At 43.0% G+C, this 17,491-nt stretch overlaps 1 protein-coding gene across 1 annotated transcript in view; it reads left to right on the forward strand.

Annotated features, from left to right (window-relative positions):
• The first annotated feature begins 68 nt into the window (after positions 1-68).
• PI4KA (phosphatidylinositol 4-kinase alpha) overlaps positions 69-17,491 on the forward strand; it is a 118,768-nt gene continuing 101,345 nt past the window's right edge. Inside the window, exon 1 of the mRNA XM_072803635.1 lies at positions 69-261. Within this exon, the coding sequence (XP_072659736.1) occupies positions 103-261 (159 nt within the window). The 5' untranslated portion in view covers positions 69-102. The remainder of the gene's footprint in view (positions 262-17,491) is intronic.

A 17,491-nucleotide genomic window follows, 5' to 3' on the forward strand; every position in this document is an offset into this window, starting at 1 on the left:
GTCACGTGGCGGGGAAGGCGGATGCCGCCGCGCCTGCGCCGTGGGCTGTGGCGCTCGCAGGCCGGGTGCGAGGAGCCCGCGGGCAGCGCCGCCGCGCGCGCGATGATGGCGGCTGCCGCGGCCCGGGGAGGGGGCGGCGGCAGCTCCGGCGGCGGCGGCGGCTCCAGCTCCGGCTCCAGCTCCTCGAGGGGCTTCTACTTCAACACGGTCCTGTCGTTGGCCCGCTCCCTGGCCGTGCAGAGACCGGCGTCTTTGGAGAAGGTAGCCTTGGCCGCCCGGGCCTCGGGCTGACAGGAGAAGGGGGTTCGGGGCGGCAAAGCGGGTGATCGGCGGGGCGAGGGTCTGTGGGAGGCTGAACAGGGCTCGCCAGCTGCCTGTGACAGGACGGGGGGTGGTGAGGAGGCCCGTGGGTGGAGATCGCCGGTGAAGAGAGAGGGGGGTAACGGGGTGGTTTGGGCAAGGAGTGCGCAGGGCAGACGGGGACTTGGCGGGTCGGTGGCGCGAGAGGGACCTGAGCCACAGGCCGGGGTTTGAGCCAAGGAGGCACCTTGTGACATCGCAGGGGCGGGGGCGGCAGGCAGGGAGAAGCTGTGGGAAGAGCAAAGGACCAGAGTCGAACCCTAGGGGCTCAGCTCCCGACTTCCTCTGCTGCTTATTCCGTGACCTTGGAGAGATGCTGTTCTCGTAAAGGGGGGTGGGGGGCGAGGAGGGGGGTGCTTACCTGCTTTGCCCGCCTCACGCTGCTGTGAAGGGAGGATGAAACAGTACATCTGAAAGAGCTTCTGAAATGCAGATCGGCGCGTTGTCTTTCTGTGAGTCTAGAGGGGGCATTAGACTGGTAGGAGATGGTGTTTTGAAGAGGGATGGTGGCAGCGAGGAGGAATGAAGTGTCAGCGGGCAGAGGATTGAATTCAGGATTGCTTCAGAGGAGGAAGGCGAATTGATGCCGGGGGGACTTTCTTTGCCTCGGGAGAAAGGTGAAAGGAAACTCAAAGGTGTGCCTCCACTGGTGGAAAGAACCCAGATTTTAGAGTCAGACCTGTTTGTTCCCCGCACTTTCTCTCTTGGTCCTCCCATAATATAACTTGGGCAAGTTATTTCAACTCTGAGAGCCTGTTTCCTTATGGGTGAAATGCAGTGGTTCTTGAGGAGTAAACGAATTCAAGCATAAAGGGCCTTCCGTAGAGTGGGTGAGCAGTAAACATCAGCTTTCCTCCCCAACCAACCTGTGATGAGATTAATTATGGGGTGTTAGGACTGAAGGGGTGGTATTCATTTTTTCCTTTCTCTTTTTTAAAATTAAGATTTAGGGGATCCCTGGGTGGCTTGGCGGTTTAGCGCCGCCTTTGGCCCAGGAGGTGGTCCTGGAGTCACGGGATCGAGTCCCACATCAGGCTCCCTGCATGGAGCCTGCTTCTCCCTCTGCCTGTGTCTCTGCCTCTCTCTCTCTCTCTCTCTCATGAATACATAAATAAAATCTTAAAAAAAATAAAATTAAGATTTATTTATTAGAGAGAGGGAGAGAGAGAGCATATGCATGATCTGGAGGGGTAGAGGGAGAAGGTTAGAGAGTTTTAGGTGGACTGCGGACTTCAGAGCTGGGCTGGATTTCATGACCCTGAGATCAGGACCCCAGCTGAAACCAAGAGCTGGCTGCTGGATCAGCTGTGTCACCGAGACACCCTATGCGATGTTTTTTGTTTTTTGTTTTTTTCCGATGCAGCTTTCTGGCAGGTACAAAGAGATCTGTCGTCTAAGAGTAGGAGAAAAGTGGTAGAGACTGGAGACCCATCTGCTGCAGTTGAGAGTCGTTTTGTGGCCCTGGTGAGGGTGAGGCTGAAATGCTGTATTAGGCTCTCTGCATAGTGTCCTTGGCTTTGTGGGTTCTTAAATCTGATTTCTAACTTACCTGTAGGGTGAACAGGTCCTGGGAGATTGATGCCAACTTGACTTCTAATTGAAGGAGGAATTCAGGAGAAAGTACATGAGTTCTAGAGATATGAATACCTGAATTTAAATCCCGTATCATTTGCTTATATTAGTGTGATTCTGGGTAGGTGAGTTCCCCAATCTGAACTTTGCTTTCTTCTGCAAAATTTCTTCTGCATACATGAACAGTATGTGTTAAGAGGTTATGAAGATCAACAAAATGACAGAACTAAAGGCAGGCAGGCACCTGGTACCTAATGATTGAGAACTGTGAGCATTACATGAGCCTGACTGATGGACCACAGTGCTGGCTTAACAAATCAAATTCATGCCAGCCTTTAAAAAAAAAAAAAAAAAATGGGCAGCCCAGGTGGCTCACAGTTTAGCACCACCTTCGGCCCAGGCCTTGTTCTTGGAGTCCTGGGATCGAGTCCCGTGTCACGCTTCCTGCATGGAACCTGCTTCTCCCTCTGCCTGTGTCTCTGCCTCTCTCTTTCTCTCTGTGTCTCTCGCGAATAAATAAATAAAATATTTAAAACAAAAAACAAACAAATTCATGCCAGCTAGTCAGCACATTCTCTTCTTAGTGGGAGGACCAAAAAGCATATCAGAAGTTTGTTTGCTGGACTTGGAGAAGAGGAGAGATTGTAGGAATTGGGTGAAGACAGTCCTGCGGCTTTAGCAGGGTACCCTTTCCTACTCAGTAACTCTTGAGAAATGCACCTTAAGCTCAACTGGCTTGCTTTAGTCTTCTTCCATAATCAAAAGAACATTCTGTAATTGCAGCATTGTTAGCTTTGTATCTGATAGTAACTGCTTTGGTTGTCAAAATTAAGATATACAAATAATTAATACAGCTTTTAGGTTCACAGCTCCCCAGTACCATCTCTTAGTTTGGGAGGTACTTCAGCTTCTTTGGCAACATTTACAAGTCACTTTATTTTTATTTTTTTAAAGATTTTATTTATTTATTCATGAGAGACACGCAGAGAGAGAGAGAGGCAGAGACACAGGCAGAGGGAGAAGCAGGCTCCATGCAGGGAGCCCAGTGTAGGACTCGATCCCAGGTCTCCAAGATCATGCCCTGGGCCGAAGGCAGGGGCTAAACCACTGAGCCACCCAGGGATCCCCCTACAAGTCACTTTAGAAAAGACTTAACCGAGCCAGCTTGAGGCTGCAGTCTTCAGAAGGGGTTGCTTGCAATGTTGGTCCTTGGCTCACATCTGGGAACTTGACACTTGAACTGTTCCCTCCATTCCCTGATAGGGGTGGTTCATTGTGCCTAGACTCTTTGTACAAACAATATGGTTTATATTGACACCTGCTTTCCTCCTGGGAATCTGGAGTTTTGACGGTTGCTAGGCAGACAGTGCCTGTGTCTATCAATAAAAATCTTAGGTGCTGTGTCTCTAATGGACATCCCTAGGTACAAACATAGCATTCATGTTACTACATTGCTGCTTTAGAAGGGAGCATGCTTGGTGTATACCTTTACAGGAGGGAGAGAACATGAAGACGCCCATGCACAGGTTTCTCTAGATTCCACCTGTCTTTTTCTCTTGCTGATAAACTAGTATAATTTACTGTAATTTAGTGACGAGTACAACTATGTATGTGTGAGTGGTCTTAGGGACCTTGAAATAATTTCTTTCTTAGAGAAGGCTTCTGTAGATGGCTGATTCATCAGATATACATGGATTCCTCTTATCCTCCTCTGGGATCCTGAGACTTGATTATGCTAGGGATCATTGTTACTATTTAGTCTTATAATATATGGCTGCTCACTACATTCCACTACTTTGAAACAATTGACAATAAGCCCTCAGCATTCCTAGGGAAGTATTTTTGAGGTTCTTTAGAGTAAAGGAATTTCTGAGTACCCAGGATAATGAAGGTGAGGATTTAAGTGGGGAGATGAGTGTTGAAAAACCTCTTTTTCTCATTTATTTGTTTCTGTTTTTTTTTTTTTTTTTCTTCTTCTTCTTTATTTTTTTCCAGAGAGAAGGCCTGGTCCAGATAGGGTTGAGCTGAGGACAGCTCAGTTTTCTGAGCTAGACCTGACATCTCAGCTCAGACATTAGTAACTCAGGCAGCCCTGACCTGCTTTTATGACACTTGGGGAACATTAACGACATAACTTTCCCTGTCTTTATCTGACTATATGCCACAGTGGTGTTTCCTTACTCCACTCACCCACTCTGATCCCAGGCTGTGAAACTTAGCCTATTGTCTAAGTAAATTTTACTTTTCCTTTAATTAATTCACTCTTTCATTCAGAAAACATTTGTTGAGCACCTACTGTTAATTAGTACATGGTAGGTAGGCCAAATCAATAAGAAACACTGTTAATAATGAGATTGCTCGGGTGATTAGCATCAAGTCAGACTTACTACAAGTACCCCATCTACTCTTGTATCCCACGTCCGGTGACCAGACTCCTGCCATGTTCAGATAGTCAAACCCTTGGTATCTATTCTCTGATCTGTAGCTGAGCTTTGACCTTTTCCTGCTAGGCTGCTCTAACACTGGAGCCGCAGTCATAAGACCCACCCCCAGGATTGAGGGCTATCCTGAAGACACCATCAGTGTCCCTCTAGATCACATCCCATGCAGCCCTCTCCTTCTCGGAGAAAGGTGAGAGGAGAGAAATAGACAAGAGAGTACTGTCTGTAGTGGAATCTCCATGTGTGGTTGGCTTCCAGTCTCCTACTCTCTGATTTCTTTCTGCCTGCTAGTCTTGCTCTGCTCATTCTCATTTGTCTTCAGAATGGTACTGAGCTGCCTCTGTCTAGCTTCCTCCTGGATCTGCCTACTTATACTCCTCTGTACCTAGGATCTTGATTACCTGTTCCTGCCTTTCCTTGTCTGGCCTGTATCATACTAATGGACCCTGAACCCTGGGACATGAAGAGTTCCTGACAGAGCTGAAAAGTAGGCAGCATTCTTTGCCCTTCCCACCCTCAGGAGGCTTTGATCAGAATATTTTCCCGTGTCTTAAAATATCCTCTTTTCTTCAGTTAGAATGCCAGAATCTTGAAGTGTCTTAGCTAACTCAATGTGGTATTTATTTATTAAGATTTTATTTATTTATTCATGAGAGACAGAGAGAGAGAGAGGGCCAGAGACACAGGCAGAGGGAGAAGCAGGCTCCATGCAGGGAGCCCTATGTGGGACCCTATCCCGGGTCCCCAGGATCACACCCTGAGCCAAAGGTGGCACTAAACCGCCTGAGCCACCCGTGCTGTCCTCAATGTGGTATTTAAATGGCACTGCAGCATTAGGGACAGGCCAGAGCCTTCCTGATGGAGAGATGTGCTCCAGAAGTGCTGGTTAACTCTCATCTCTAATTAGAGGAATGTATGTCCTGACGCTCAGGGCTTTCTGAAGGTGCATGATTATCTACTCCTTTAGAGTGGTTTGCCTTGGAGTGAAAATCATGATATTGGCATTTTTTTTCAGCCTTGTGAAGCTGAAAATTTCCATCCTCACTCCCTTTCCTTTGTGAGGCCATGCGAAAAACAACCATCTATAGAGTAAGAGGAGGGAAAATTAGTGTCCGTAGAGAAAATTCATGATGCTAGAACCACTGTTGTTAAACCAGATCTAATATATTTTGAGAAAAAATTGGAAGAAGAAAAAAATCTTTACCTGTAATCATGCCACATTAACCGTATTAGTTTGGTAGGGCTATTGTAACAAAGATCACAATGACTTAAACAGCAGAAATTTATTTTCTCATAATTCTGGATGCTAGAAATCCAAGATGAAGCTGTCAGTAGTGTTAATTTCTTTTGAAGCCTTTCTCTTTGATTGTAGATAGCTGTCTTCATGTGCCTTCACATAGTCTTTCCTCTCTGTCGTTTTGTATTATAATCTCTTTTTATAAGAATATTAGATTGATAGGACTGGCTCACTCATCTAAAAACCCTTTGTCCAAATACAGTCACATTCTGAGGTACTTGCAGATGAGGATTTCAATATATGAATTTAGGGGGCGAGGGACACAATTCACCCCATAACCCGAATACATTAGCATTTTAATTTCTTAGATTTCCTTTTTAGTCTTTAGCTATATTTATGTTATTGCTTTAAAAAAAAAAAAAAAAAAAAAGCCTATTGGGCAGCCCAGCCCGGATGGCTCAGCGGTTTAGTGCTGCCTTCAGCCCAGGGCCTGATCCTGGAGACCCAGGATTGAGTCCCACATCGGGCTCCCTGCATGGAGCCTGCTTCTCCCTCTTCTTGTGTCTCTGCCTCTCTCTCTCTCTCTCTGTGCCTCTCATGAATAAACAAATAAAATCTTAAAAAAAAAGAGTTTAAAAAATAGCCTATATTTATTATTTTAATGGCTACATATCATATTTTGTATTGATAGATCATAATTAAACCTTTCTCTATTTACGCTGCCTAGTTTTTCCCTTGTAAAATAGCATGTTTGTACAACTAGAGTCTTGTCTTCTTCTGAATCACATTCTTCTGTTAAATTGTGGATGGGTCTTGATGTTTATTGCACAACTGTTTTCAAAGGACTGTACTTAGTTATGGTAGATAGCATCAGCAAGACAACTCATGTATATTTATCTATAGCGTTGTTGTTGGATTTTATTTACTTTTTTCTGACAATTCTGCAAGCATAAGAGGGAGTCTTATTCTTTTGATTTTAAGATAATGATATTTGATCATGGTTGGCTATGTTAAATTATGAATTAAACAACCAAAAAACCTACAAGGTAGAAGTGGTCATGTGATATTGTGCTCTTGTTTTCTGCTGTGTGGAAACTTGAATTCAGGTTTCTCTTCATACTTGCAGTTGCTTAGATACTGGCTTCTAGCTGTTTATGCTCTGGGTATCTTTCAACAGTTTTGTCTACTAGGTGTGCACATAATTCTGACCCTCAACTAATTTACAAGTAAGTAGAAGCAGTGATAGGTGGGGGGCTGTCCATAAAGGAAGTGGTAGTGAACCATATGGCTTTTCAATAGAACTCTTCTGGGAAGATATTTACCCATTTTGCATTCTACTGGTGTGACAATGGGAGGTACAGATAATTTTTTCTTCAGGCCCCAAGCCTTTTCTCTATGGTTCTTGATGGGTAGTAAAAATGTAATAGAAGGGTAAAAGAGTGAAACATGCTCTAAGAAAGTAAAAGTATTGTTGGTACTTGCCGGGAGGTTACTTTCAGCTGAGATTTTGAATAAGGAAGGCCGGAAAGTGATAGGGATGGACATTTGTAAATGCCACCAGTGGTTGGCAAGGGAAGGTCATTTCAGATAGAACAGAGAGTAAAATACAGAGGAAAATGAAGAACAGCAGCAATAGGGTTCATCAGAAATATAGTATATTTAAAGGGAAGAGTATAGATGAGAATGAGAAGAAAGCAGGTGGCTTCATAGGTAGTCTCAGACTTAGAGTTTGGATTGAATTGATGAGACATTAAAGAGCTCATGAATATTTCAGGGCCATGAGTAATGTGCGTTAAGATTATGGCTGCATTGTTTATCTCCATGTCCTTAGGGATTCTCAGAATTGATGTGTCACTAGCTGTTTGCTCCCCCAGAGGGCAGAAATGTTCTATTTCTGACTCCTTACTGCAGATGTTCTCTTCTACTATCTGTTTGCAGTTTGTACCTAGTGGAGATGTGGTTGCCTCCAATCCCTTCTATCAGCAGCTATTCCCATCCCTGATTTAAATTGCTGAAATGTATCTGTGCACTTCATTTTCTTCATTACTTATATATTTATTTGTTTTTGTATTTACTTCTCTCATCCATCTTGGCATTTTGGAAAAAGGTTTGGCCTTTTTCCATCAACACCCATCCACAATTGCCAAGCTGGCCAGAACAGTACTTTAGTTTATATGAGTTGAGGCAAAAATCCTCAAATCTCACTTGCATTTATTCACTTAATTCTTTTTTTTTTTTTTTAAAGAATTGTATATATATATTTAAATTTTATTTATTCATGAGAGACACAGGGAGGTGGGTACAGAGACACAGGCAGAGGGAGAAGCAGGCTCCATGCAGGGAGCCTGAGTGGGACTCGATCCTGGGTCTCCAGGATCAGGCCCTGGGCTGAAGGCAGCGCTAAACCACTGAACCACCAGGGCTGCCCTACTTACTTAGTCTGAGTGGCTCTATCTTTGCTGCTGAAGCTGTTCTCTTTTCCTGACTATTTCTATGTGTAAGGCTGGTCTGGAGGTCTGGATTCAGGGAAACCAAGCTATATGTACCATTATAAAGCAAACGATGGTGACATTTGTTTGATCATTCATTCATTCATTTTTATCTTTGAGGGCTTGCTGTATGCCAGGCCTTGAAGGAGCCCATTAGAGGGAAAAATGAGTAGACATCGTCTTACTGTCATGGAGCTGTCATTAAACAAAAAACTGTAAGAAAATGTAATTGAAAATGCTAACAAGTGCCAAGAAGCCAAAGTAAATGGTGTTGGTGAATACATTTATAATGTTTTACTACCATCACCACTATCCATCTTCAGAACTCTTTCATCTTGTAAGACTGAAACCCTAATAGTTGCAGTTGACTTTTTTTATATTGATCTTGTTCCTGCAACCTTGCTGAACTTGCTTTTAGTTCTAATACTTATTAGGATTTTTTCTATGTACAAGATTATGCCATCTGTAAATATAGCTTTGCTTTTTCTTTTTGAAACCAAATGCATTTTTTTCCATTTTCTTGTCTCATTGTCCTGGTTAGAACCTCCAGAATAATACTAGATGGAGACAGTGAGAGTGGACATCTTTGTCTTGTCCTGTTAGGGGGGGCAACTTTCAGCCTTTAACTGGTAAATATGATGTTAGTTGTGAGTTTTTTATAGATGCCCTTTATCAAGTTCCCTTCTATTTCTTTCCTTTCCTTTCCTTTCCTTTCCTTTCCTTTCCTTTCCTTTCCTTTCCTTTCCTTTCCTTTTCTTTTCTTTTCTTTTCTTTTCTTTTCTTTTCTTTTCTTTTCTTTTCTTTTCTTTTCTTTTCTTTTCTTTTCTTTTTTCCTTTTCTTTCTTTTCGACCTGGGTAGGGGCAAAGGAAGAGGGAGAGGGAGAATCTTAAGCAGACTCCATGCCCAGTGCAGAACCCATCACAGAGTTCAGTCTCACAATCCCAAGAGTATGACCTGAGCTGAAATCAAAAGTTGGACACTTAACCCACTGAGCCGCCCAGGCCCTCCAATTCCCTCCTATTTCTAGTTTGCTGAGTGTTTTTTATTGTGAAGTACTGTGGAATTTTTTTCAAATGCTTTTTCTGCATCTATTACAAAGCTAACTTTAAAACTTTGTTAGGGCAGGTCTATAATAGCTTTTGCTACAGGGTTAGTTTAACTAACTCCACTGCTGTGGTGTGGTCCTCTTGAGGTCTCTACTGAATGCTTTGAGGGCTTTCTGCTCTGGGTGGGAGTAACTCAGATACCTCTCAGCTCTGTATGTGCTCTTGGAGCCATTCAGCTCACAGTTTCCTGGTGATTGTTTTCCATCTTCATGGAATATCAACTATACTGGTATGTCTAGTATCCATCCAAGATTCAGGGGAACTCTGTTATGATTTTTGGAGCGTTTTTTGTTTAGCTCTCTCCTCTTCAGAATTTCTAGCTACTTTAGACTTCCTGTACTCTTTTTCTGTCTCTTCCACTTAGACCATCATGATGCTTGGAATGCCCTTTCCTATGCCGTGGTCTGAGATGTGTCTTCTGGCAGAAAACCAGGCAGTCATAGGGCTTACTTTGTTTCCTGTCTCTCAGGTATTATAGACCTGTGCTACTTGTCCAGTGTGTGAAATCAGTGGTTTCATATATTTATTTGTTTTCCTAGTTGTTTTATGGCAGGAAGTTAAACCCAGGTCCTGTTATTCTCTCATGATTATAGGTGGTTCTTGGACAGGATTTTATTGCTAGAGCATACGTTGCAAAAAACTATCTGTTTATCCTCTTATATGTGAGAAAACTGAAGCTTGAGGGGGGATGACTTGCCAATATTTGCATAGTTTTACAACATCAACAAGATTCTGTGGATTTCCATATATAGGTGTATATACACACACACACATATGCTTGGTGTTTTGTCCACATTTTACAGAAGGAAATACAAAGTTCGAGATGTTCAGGTGGGTTTTGTCGTTATCTTGGGTCACTTAGGTAAGAAGCAGCAGAGTTGGAGTGAAAATCACAACCTCCCAACTCTGTGGAGCTACCCTGATCATTGCCTATTGAAATGATATGTCAGGAATCACAGATGTGCATTTGTATGTACTGTACCCTACCAGGCACATGAGCAGGGCTCAAGAAACAAACTCACTCATTGCTTGTAAAGGCACACATAGGGATGCCCGAGTGGCTCAGTGGTTCAGCGTCTGCCTTTGGCTCAGGTTGTGATCCTGCTTCTCTCTCTGCCTATATCTCTGTCTCTTTCTGTCTCTCATGAATAAATAAATAAAATCTTAAAAACAACAACAACAACAAAGGTTAGCTTATGTTCAGTGTTCTCCATGGGGACAGTACATTTGAGAAAAACAATTAAAAAATGGATTTAACAAAACACTGCCACTAATACTTAAAGCTTAATCTCTAGTTCTCAGGGAATTTTCTTTCTCTCCAGAAAGACTATTCCCAGAAGTTTCAGATGACAAAAGTTGTACTCTTAAAAAATTGTTTAATTAGCCAGCTTGTAATGCTATTAGAGTGGCTTTATTTTGACCTAAATACCTTACCTACACCCACTGTTATGTTTGACTTTTCATCTGCAGTTTTCTGCCCAGTCATCCAGACTTGTGAGGGCATCTTGTTTTCTCTTTGGTTTGGCATTTCCTTCCTTTGGCAGTCTAAATTCACCTTGTGGTCTCTCTCTCTCTCTTTTTTTTTTTTTTTAAAGTAGGCTCCACACTGGTGCTTGAATTCATGACCCTGAGATCAAGACCTGAGCTGAGATGAAGAGTTGGATGCTTAACCGACTGAGCCACCCAGGTGCCCTGGTCTCTGTTTTTTAATGGCCTTGAGTTAAAAAAAATATTGTCAAGGACGCCTGGGTGGCCCAGCGGTTGAGTGTCTGCCTTTGGCTCAGCGCGTGATCCTGGAGTCCCAGGATTGAATCCTGGGATTGAGTCCCACATCGGGTTCCCTGCATGGAGCCTGCTTCTCCCTCTGCCTGTGTCTCTGCCTCTCTTTCTGTGTCTCTCATGAGTAAGTAAATAAAATCTTTAAAAAAATATATTGTCGAAAGTTCTTTGCAAGTTACCTTTATAGCCTCCTTGCTGTCCGTTGGCTTATTGATCTCAAAGTGTTGCCCAGAGCCCCTCTGGATCCTTTTTATAAATGGAAGTAACCCTGGCCATCTCTGTCAGATTTAAGTTTAGTGACCTCTTACAATGATGGGATCTACTCTGCCCTCTAAAAACAATGAACCTGTTAGTTTGTTGCAAAATTCTGAAAATAAATTAGTTTTTTTTTCATTTTAAAAATTATAGTATTAATGCATTATTCTGCATTAGGACAGTGACCTCTCTGTGTCTCAGTTTCTTCATCCTTAGAATGGGGATAATAAATAATAACTACTCAGTGTACTGTTGTGAGGATTAGAGGAGATCGTACAAACCAGCACCTCACATGTGATAAATGCTCAGTAACTGTTAGCTTCCAGTATTTAGATACTGGAACCCACCAGAACTGGTTTTCCCTTATCTGATATGTGATGACTTCAGTAGGACCTGGTTTCAAGTCTTCACTTTTTTTTTTTTTTTCCCTCTTCACAAGAGTCCCAGTTTCTTTTTTTTTTTTTTTTTTTTAATTTTTATTTATTTATGATAGTCACAGAGAGAGAGAGAGAGAGAGAGGCAGAGACACAGGCAGATGGAGAAGCAGGCTCCATGCACCGGGAGCCCGATGTGGGATTCGATCCCGGGTCTCTAGGATCGCGCCCTGGGCCAAAGGCAGGCGCCAAACCGCTGCGCCACCCAGGGATCCTGAGTCCCAGTTTCCAAGGGCATTTTGCATCAGAGCCTAGACCTAGAGCCAGGCTTTCAGGGCCCATCATCATTTGGTTTCTGGCTTGCATTCTTCACTAGTTGTGTCATTTTTATTGGTTGTGTAACTCTGGCTAGATCATAAGGATTGTGAGGCTGTGACTGTATATTATATATGACTTCATTCGATTATTCTTTCATCCATCCCTCCATTCGTTTGATGCTGCTGCAAATATTTGTTCAATGCCAATTGCATGCCAGCACTGTGCTCAGTACTGATTTTATGACAAATGTCACAACATAGTTAAAACCCTACAATAGGAAGACTAGATTCTAGTGATCTTCTTCTTTTTCCTTTCCTTCTCCTCCCATTAAATCCCTGTCACATTGGCCGCTTTAGTTCCCCTAAATAGTTAAGTTTATGGAATGTGTAGGGTGCAGTGGATATAGGATAAGGGGGATATAGTCCTGTCTGCAGTGAGTGGAAGATAAGTATTCAAGTAACTCCAAAATAAGATTTTTAAAAAGATAATTCTCAGGGATCCCTGGGTAGCTCAGCAGTTTGGCACCTCCCTTCGGTCCAGGGCGTGATTCTGGAGTCCCGGGATCAAGTCCCGCATCGGGCTCCCTGTGTGGAGCCTGCTTTTCCTTCTGCCTGTGTCTCTGCCTCTCTCTCTCTCTTTCTCTGTACCTCTCATGAATAAATAAAATATTTTTTTTAAAAAAGTAATTCTCTCGGGGTGCCTGGGTAGCTCAGTTGTTAAGCATCTGCCTTTGGCTCAGGTCATGATCTCAGGGTCTGAGATTGAGCCCTGCATCAGGCTCCTTGCTTAGCAGGAAGTGTGCTTCTCCCTCTCCCTCTGCTGCTCCTCCTCCTCCTCACTTGTGCTCTCTCTGTCTTAAATAAATAAAATCTTTTTTAAAAAAAGATAATTATCTCAAGATAATTATCAAGTACATTGCTCTTGATGGGCTATTGGGAGATGCAGTGGGAAAGATCATAGCACATTGCTGCTGTCTGGATAAGCTTTGAGAAGTGGGAGACAGTTGAGATGGATCTTGGATGGGTAGAATTTTTATAGGGAGATAGGCAGATCGAACGAAATGTCGCAGATGAGTGAAGAACATGGAAGAAGCCAGGCAGGGAGAAGTAAGCACTGTATTTGGGGCCAGTTTTGGGGGGAAATCAGGAAAGACCTTCATTGCCAGGTTGGGAGGGTGAATTGAGTGTTCACTGGGATGGGGAGCTGTTGAAGGTTGTGGGCCCGCAGTGGTGATATTGGAGTAGAGAGAGACAAAAGTCAGAGAGAGGGTCTAGTTAAGAGCCTGTTGTCTAAGTTTGTACTTAACCGATCTGGGCCTAGTTGCCTAGCCTATAAACAAGGATAAGATTACACATGATCTACCTGAAAGGGGACATTTGGCAGATAAATGTGCAATTTCTTCTGGCTCTCCGTCTCCAATTCTGTGTACATTTGGGAGTTACTAGAGGGCCGCAGGTCTGAAGCCCAGGTGAACGTCATTTCAGTCTAGTAGTAGAACTCGCATGGATTCTAGATGTTTTTACAGAAACTACACCAAGAAAAGCTCAGTGTTAAATTCCATTTGTCCTGTGAATTTTTTTCTTTCTTTTCTTTCTTTCCTTACTTTCCTTCCTTCCTTCCTTCCTTCCTTCCTTCCTTTTTTTTTTTTCTAATGAGTGATTTTAAAAGTTTGGTTTTATTCACGTAGAGCTGTGAAATATTTTCAAGGCCATTTTGTGAATTTAAACTTTATATGCTCGAGTCTCTTGTTTCAGGTGCTACCTGCTTCACTTTTTGCCATGTCTGTTGTTATGTAGCCACAGGTGTCTTTGTCAGGGTTGGCATAGCTGCATCTCTTGTTCCTTCAAAACAGAAAAACTTTTCTTCTTGAATTGAGACTCTCTGGGAAGTTGTAGTTAAATAGGAGTTGTTTTGGAGTGCCTGGCGGGCTCAGTTAGTAAAGCACGTGACTCTTGATCTCAGGGTTGTAAATTTGAACCTCACAATGGGTATAGAAATTAATTAAGAATCTTTAAAAAATAAATAAATAGGAATTGATTTACTGATAGTGAGATGTTGGAATTAAAGAAGTTATAAGACTGTTGTCTGTAGAAGATATCTGTTTAGCTTATTTGACTTAGATTTTCTTTCAGTTTTACATTACTTCTTTGTTCTTGGATTACCCAGATTATATTCTTTGAAACTCTATACACTTTTCTCTTATTTTTCAAGCTTTCAGAGTATAAATATTATCATCCTTTTAAAAATAAGATATTGGGGTGCCTGGGTGGCTCATTGCGGCCCGGGGTGTGGTCCTGGGGACCCGGGATCGAGTCCCGCATCGGGCTTCCTGTGTGGGGCCTGCTTCTCCCTCTGCCTGTGTCTCTGCCTCTATCTCTGTCTCTCTCTCTGTGTCTCTCATGAATAAATAAATAAAATACTAAAAAAAAAAAAAAAAAGATATGCATTGGGGTGCCTGGGTGGCTCATTTGGTTGAGTGTCTGACTCGTGTTTTGGGCTCTGGTTATGATCTTGGGGTCGTGGGATCAGGCTCTACACTGAGCCTGTTGAGATTCTCTCGCCTCTTCCCCCTGCCCCACCCCCCAGTTAGAGAGATAAATAGATAGATAAATGCATTAATAGCAAAGTTGTTTGCAGTATTTAAATTTTTTTAAAAAAATTTCTGATTCTAAAGTTAATTAGCAATGTTCCCAATGGAAAATACAGGGGAAAAAAAAAAGATGGAATTAAGTATTGCCTATAATCTGATTAGTAATGTTTATATCTTGCTGGATAGGTAGTCTAGGTCTTGAGTTTTGTATAATATTCTATGACCAATTGTGTTAGTTTTCTATTGTAGCTGTAATAAATTACCATAAACTTAGTGGTTTTTTTTTTTTTAAGATTTTATTTATTTATTCATGAGAGACACAGAGAGAGAGAGAGGCACAGAGACACAGGCAGAGGGAGAAGCAGGCTCCATGCAGGGAGCCTGACCTGGAACTCGATCCAGGGTCTCTAGGATCACGCCCTGAGCTGAAGGCGGTGCTAAACCACTGAGCACCTCGGCTGCCCAAACTTAGTGGTTTAGAACAACACTAATTTATTGTTTTGCAGTTCTATAGATTAGAAGCCCAACACTGGTGTCACTGGACTAAAGAGGTGATGGCGGGGCTATATACCTTCCTTGAGACTCCAGGGGACAACCATTGCCATTATAGCTTCTAGAGATCCCTACATTCCTCGATCATAGCCTCTTCTTCCATCTTCAACACCAGCAATGTGGGGCCAAGCCCTCACATCCTGTCACTCTCACCTCCTCTTTTGCCTCTCCCGTACATTGGTCTCACTGAAATAATCTGGAATAATCTCTTCAGTTCAAAGTCCTTTTAACCTGTTTATATCTGCAACCTAATTACATCCATTTGCCATGGGAGGTAACATGCTCACAGGTTCCAGGAATTAGGACACAGACATCTTTGGGCAGGCCATTGTTCTGCCTGCCACACAGATGTGGTTCATGCATTCCTGAATTATTATGTAGGTCTCTAAGTGGTTTATTAGTTCTTTTTGGTATCTTTCCTTCACATTTTAAAACTGCGTGTCTAGCTTTTAGAGTAATCTTAAATTGTCACAAATGATTTCTATTTATATATTTTTAATTAAGTGGAGATAGAGAGGAAGGTTTGAAGTCAGAATAGCCCAAAGCTGGGCAGCCCCGTGGCGCAGCGGTTTAGCGCCGCCTGCAGCCTGGGGTGTGATCCTGGAGACCTAGGATCGAGTCCCACATCGGGCTCTTTGCATGGAGCCTGCTTCTCCCTCTGCCTGTGTCTCTGCTTCTCTCTCTCTCTCTCTCTCTCTCTCTCTCTGTCTGTCTCTCATGAATAAATAAATAAAATCTTTAAAAAGAAAAAAAAAAAAAAAGAATAGCCCAGAGCTCCTCTGGGGATTTAAGATGGAGACAAGAATGGTAAAAATTGTGCTGCCTTCAGATGTCTCTACCAGGTAGGGTGACAGCTACATGAGCAGCAGGGTTTAAACATGTTCCTGATGGGGAATTCTTATCCTGGGATATTGCTAGAGTTCATGTTTACATCCACTCTGAGTATTAGTTTCCAGAGTGTAATGCCTAAAAAAGAAAGGAATAAGCAAACAGGAAATGAAACCCAATCCAGAACATCTGCCCTGTGAGGAGAAATCTAGTTCTTATGCTTGATGTAAATGAAGAGACCTTGGGGTTTGCCTCCCCTCTGGGGCAAGTGCCAGAATAGGCTGGCAGCCTGGATTGAGAAGAGAACCTGCCACACTGGCCAATGAAGTCTGAGCAAAAACTAAGAATAGAGGCAGGCCTGCATCCTGGGGGAGAGTGAGTGTGTCTGTCTTAGCGCTTGTCCCCAGTGTAGAAGACAGAGATACGAAGATAAGAGATGATTTTGTGCCTCCCGGGAGCTTGCAGATTAGTGGACAGATAAATGCACTAATAACTGTTGCACAAATAGGGGTAGATATTACTGATGACGTTACTGGAACCCTTCAAATACATGAAGACAGCAGTTGTATTTATCTATAGTCTTATTGTCTCCAGGCTAAATGTTGCTTCTTAACTGCTTCTTGTATGGAATAGTTCTCAGACCCCACATCATCCTGCATCATCTTCAGGTACTTTTTCGAGTGGCAACCCAGTCTTTCCCTCGCTTCCACATGTTGTCCATCATCAAGTCTTATAATCTTCCGCTGAAACATCCTGAGCTGGACTGTTTCTGTCTGTTTTGATCATTACCATCTTTGCCTGGCCTACTGAAGCATCTCCTGACCTCTCTGTGGTTTCACTCTTGTCCTCCCAAATGCATTTTTCATGCGGCGGCCAGAAGGATTCTTCCAAACCTCAGTTCTAAACTGGGGTTTTTAATGTGCACCACCTTGGCTCTATTGCTATTACAGTACAAACCAGGCTCCCAGTTTCTGCCCGTACTTGGACTTCTATACATCCCCACTTTTTCTTTCCCATTATTCTGCCTCTCCAGTGGCCTCTGCCAGAATGCTTTTGCCTGATTTGTCCTGGCTGGTTCCTTCTTAATCAGATCTCATTTTAATGGGCACCTTCTTAGGTCTTTTCTGATCACCCCATTAAAAATAGTCCTTCAGGCACTATTGCTGGGGAAATATAATTCCCAACAAAATTTCCCAAGTGCGGGATCCCTGGGTGGCGCAGCGGTTTGGCGCCTGCCTTTGGCCCAGGGCGCGATCCTGGAGACCCGGGATCGAATCCCACGTCGGGCTCCCGGTGCATGGAGCCTGCTTCTCCCTCTGCCTGTGTCTCTGCCTCTCTCTCTCTCTCTCTCTCTCTCTCTCTCTGTGACTATCATAAATAAAAAAAAATAAAAAAAATAATAAATTAAAAAAAAAAAATTTCCCAAGTGCTTTCCACGAAGGTAGTAGAGAAGCCCTCTCCACAGAAGGTAGTAGTTATTGAATAAGCATTAAACCAGGACATGATGTGCATCACAAGCAATCTGTTAAGAGATTGCAAAGACAGAAAACAATCTTACCTTATTAAATAGCCAAGCAGGTACAACATAT

Source organism: Canis lupus, chromosome 27 (genome assembly GCF_048164855.1).
Source record: "Canis lupus baileyi chromosome 27, mCanLup2.hap1, whole genome shotgun sequence".
In the NCBI taxonomy this organism is placed as follows: Eukaryota; Metazoa; Chordata; class Mammalia; order Carnivora; family Canidae; genus Canis; species Canis lupus.